The 2730-nt window shown below is 40.7% G+C and overlaps 1 protein-coding gene across 1 annotated transcript; it reads left to right on the top strand.

The window, feature by feature from the left end:
- Window positions 1–350: 350 nt before the first annotated feature.
- Window positions 351–1376, top strand: FPR2 (formyl peptide receptor 2; the record flags this gene model as incomplete). Its single annotated transcript, XM_082712096.1, is given in 5 exon segments — window positions 351–432; window positions 435–1051; window positions 1055–1064; window positions 1067–1117; window positions 1120–1376. Coding segments are annotated over 5 exon segments (1017 nt in total).
- Between the last annotated feature and the right edge of the window lie 1354 nt (window positions 1377–2730).

Here is a 2730-nt window from a genome sequence, read left to right as displayed (position 1 = left end):
CCAAAACCCTAATTGTCTACCAATCAATTTTTTATTAACTGCATATCCTCAGTGTATTTTTCTGCTAGTGAACAGGAGGAGCCTTGTCATCCTCTTGTCTAAGCAATCAGCCTGATAGATGGAATGCATCTGAATAACATGGGAATATGGAGAACTATCTTTCCCAAAGTAAAAGCCAAGGAAGGGCCAATTTTATATTTATTGTATGACTGGCCACAAGTTTCAGGAAAGCGGGTGTCCTGGTTGGAGTGGGAGCTTAGTGGAGGTTGATGACCATGATTAGGGATGTTGTTAAGATGGTTCCACAGATGAGACATGGCAACTGTTGAAATGTTTCAGGTGTGGGCAAGATGGAAAGCAACATCTCCACCCCTATGGATGGACCTGAAGAGATGCCCCAAGAGTCTGTTGGCTACACGATTCTGTGGATTCTGTCACTGTGGTGCTTGGGATCACTTCTGTCCTTGGCATCTTGGACAATGGGCTTTTGATCTGGATGGCTGGATTCCAGATGGCACGCATAGTCAGCACCATTTGTTACCTGAACCTTGTCTTAGCTGAGTTCTCCTTCACTGCCACCCTACCATTCCTCATTGTCTCAAAGGCCATGAGAGAACAGTGGCCTTCTGGCTCGTTCCTATGCAAGGCGGTTCACATTGTGGTGGACATAAACCTATTTGGGAGTGTCTTCCTCATTGCTTGCATTGCCCTGAACCACTATATTTGTGTCCTGCGTCCAGTCTGGGCCCAGAACCACCGTACTGTAAGTCTGGCTACAAACGTGATTATCGGACCATGGATTCTTGCCCTAATCCTCATCTTGCCAGCTTTCATCTTCTTGACTACAGTAAGTGATAGAACAGTGAATATTTACTGTAGTTTCAACTTTGCACCCTGGTGCAACAGTACTGAAGAGAGGGCAAAGTTGACTGTATCTATATTCACGGCCAGAGGATTCATCTGGTTTATCATTGGCTTCAGCATGCCAATGCCCATCATTGCTATGTGCTGTGGGCTCATTGCTGCCAAGATACGCAAAAGAAGCGTGATTTAATCTAGCCATCCCTTACTGCTGTTGTGGCTTCCTTCTTTTTCTGTTGGTTCCCCTTTCAACTGGTTGCACAGTCTGGTTCAAAGAGATACTCTTGGAGGGTAAGTACAAAATTCTTCATGTCTTTGTTAATCCAACAAGCTCCCTGGTCGTCTTCACCAGCTACCTCAACCCAATGCTCTATGTCTTTGTGGGCCAAGACCTCCAAGAGAGATTGATCTGCTCCCTGCCTGCCAGTCTGGAGAGAGCCCTTAGTGAGGATGTAACCCAGACCAGAACTAAATCTGCTTTACCACCCACAGAAGCAGAGTTACAGGCAATGTGAGGAGGCTGGAGGAAGTTTTTGAGCTCTGCGTGCTCTTAACCCTGCTCCCATTTCAGTTTCATCTTACCGTGGGTCATACTAGGGTATTCATCAGGAAAAATACTTTGGTGTCCCTTATTTGGGGGAAAAAGTGACATAAGGTGTCATTTTAATTTTGGACATCAGCTTCTACCTTGGGATAAAGTGGAGATAGCCAAAGAGTACAAGGGAAGAGAAGATAAAGTGATAGGAAATTTATAATGTTTAGATAAGAGAGTATATAGTATGGGGGGAAACCCTAGTTATTTTACCATTAAAATTTTGCTTAAGTTTTTTTAAAACTATTTTTAATCAGATTACAGAAATGTCTTTGTATTCACAGTTTACTAAGAGTTTTCTTTTTAATATCATGAAAGGCTATTGGATTGTATGACATGTATTTATGCATACATAAAGATATTAGTTTTATTCTTTCATTTATATCATCATACATTACACTGATTAATTTCTGCACACCAAACTACCCTTGCAGCCCCAGAATAAATGACATTTGGTCATGATGTATTTTGTCTATTGATAATATAGCTCACTAGATTTGTTTAGAACCTCTGCATTTATGTATGTGTAAAGACGGGTCTATTACTTTCCTTTCCTCTAATGTTGTCAGCTTTTACATCGAATTACTGATGGCCTCCTAAACAGACCTGGGAAGTGATTCCTCTGATTCTTTTCTTTCATTAATGTTTAGAATTTTACCAGTGAAGCTAGTTGGCCTTGGGTTTTCTTTCTGGGAAGGCTTTTAGTAATGAGTTCAATTTCTTTAATAGTTAAGGGATTATTCAGATTTTCTATTTCTTCCTCTGTCAATTTTGGTACTTACCCTCCAAACTGTCAGATTTATTGTCATGAAACAGTATGACAACTGTGTAGTACTTGGTATGGTTTCCTTCAGATAATGAGAATGTAAGCTATCTGAAGGCAGGGATTTTGGTCCATATTGTTCACTGATGGATCCCCATGCCCTATGTATAAAATAGTGCCTACTGTGTGATCGACAATAAATACTGAGTTAATGAATCAACAGACAATAGTGTCATCCAGGTGTCAAACAAGAACCTTTGATGTAGCTGAAATGGGAGGCTGAAATATTCTCTCACTCTCATTTCATGAATTGGGAGTGCCCAGTAGATTCGCACTGCAGTTTACAATATTTACAAATTCCCATGTAGTTTACATTTTTATGAACACCTCTGGTTTTGAGTTTCTGCTTCAAGTAAAGCACTCTGGCTAACTGTTGTCTGGTGCTTTTGTTTTGAAGTCAGTCCACAATAGTACTTAGCTTTTTTTTTCTTCTTTCTGCAAACATCATGCACAA

The sequence above is a fragment of the Mustela nivalis genome (assembly GCF_964662115.1).
Source record: "Mustela nivalis genome assembly, chromosome: 18".
Lineage (NCBI taxonomy): Eukaryota > Metazoa > Chordata > Mammalia > Carnivora > Mustelidae > Mustela > Mustela nivalis.
This window is presented reverse-complemented; position numbering and strand designations above follow the sequence as displayed.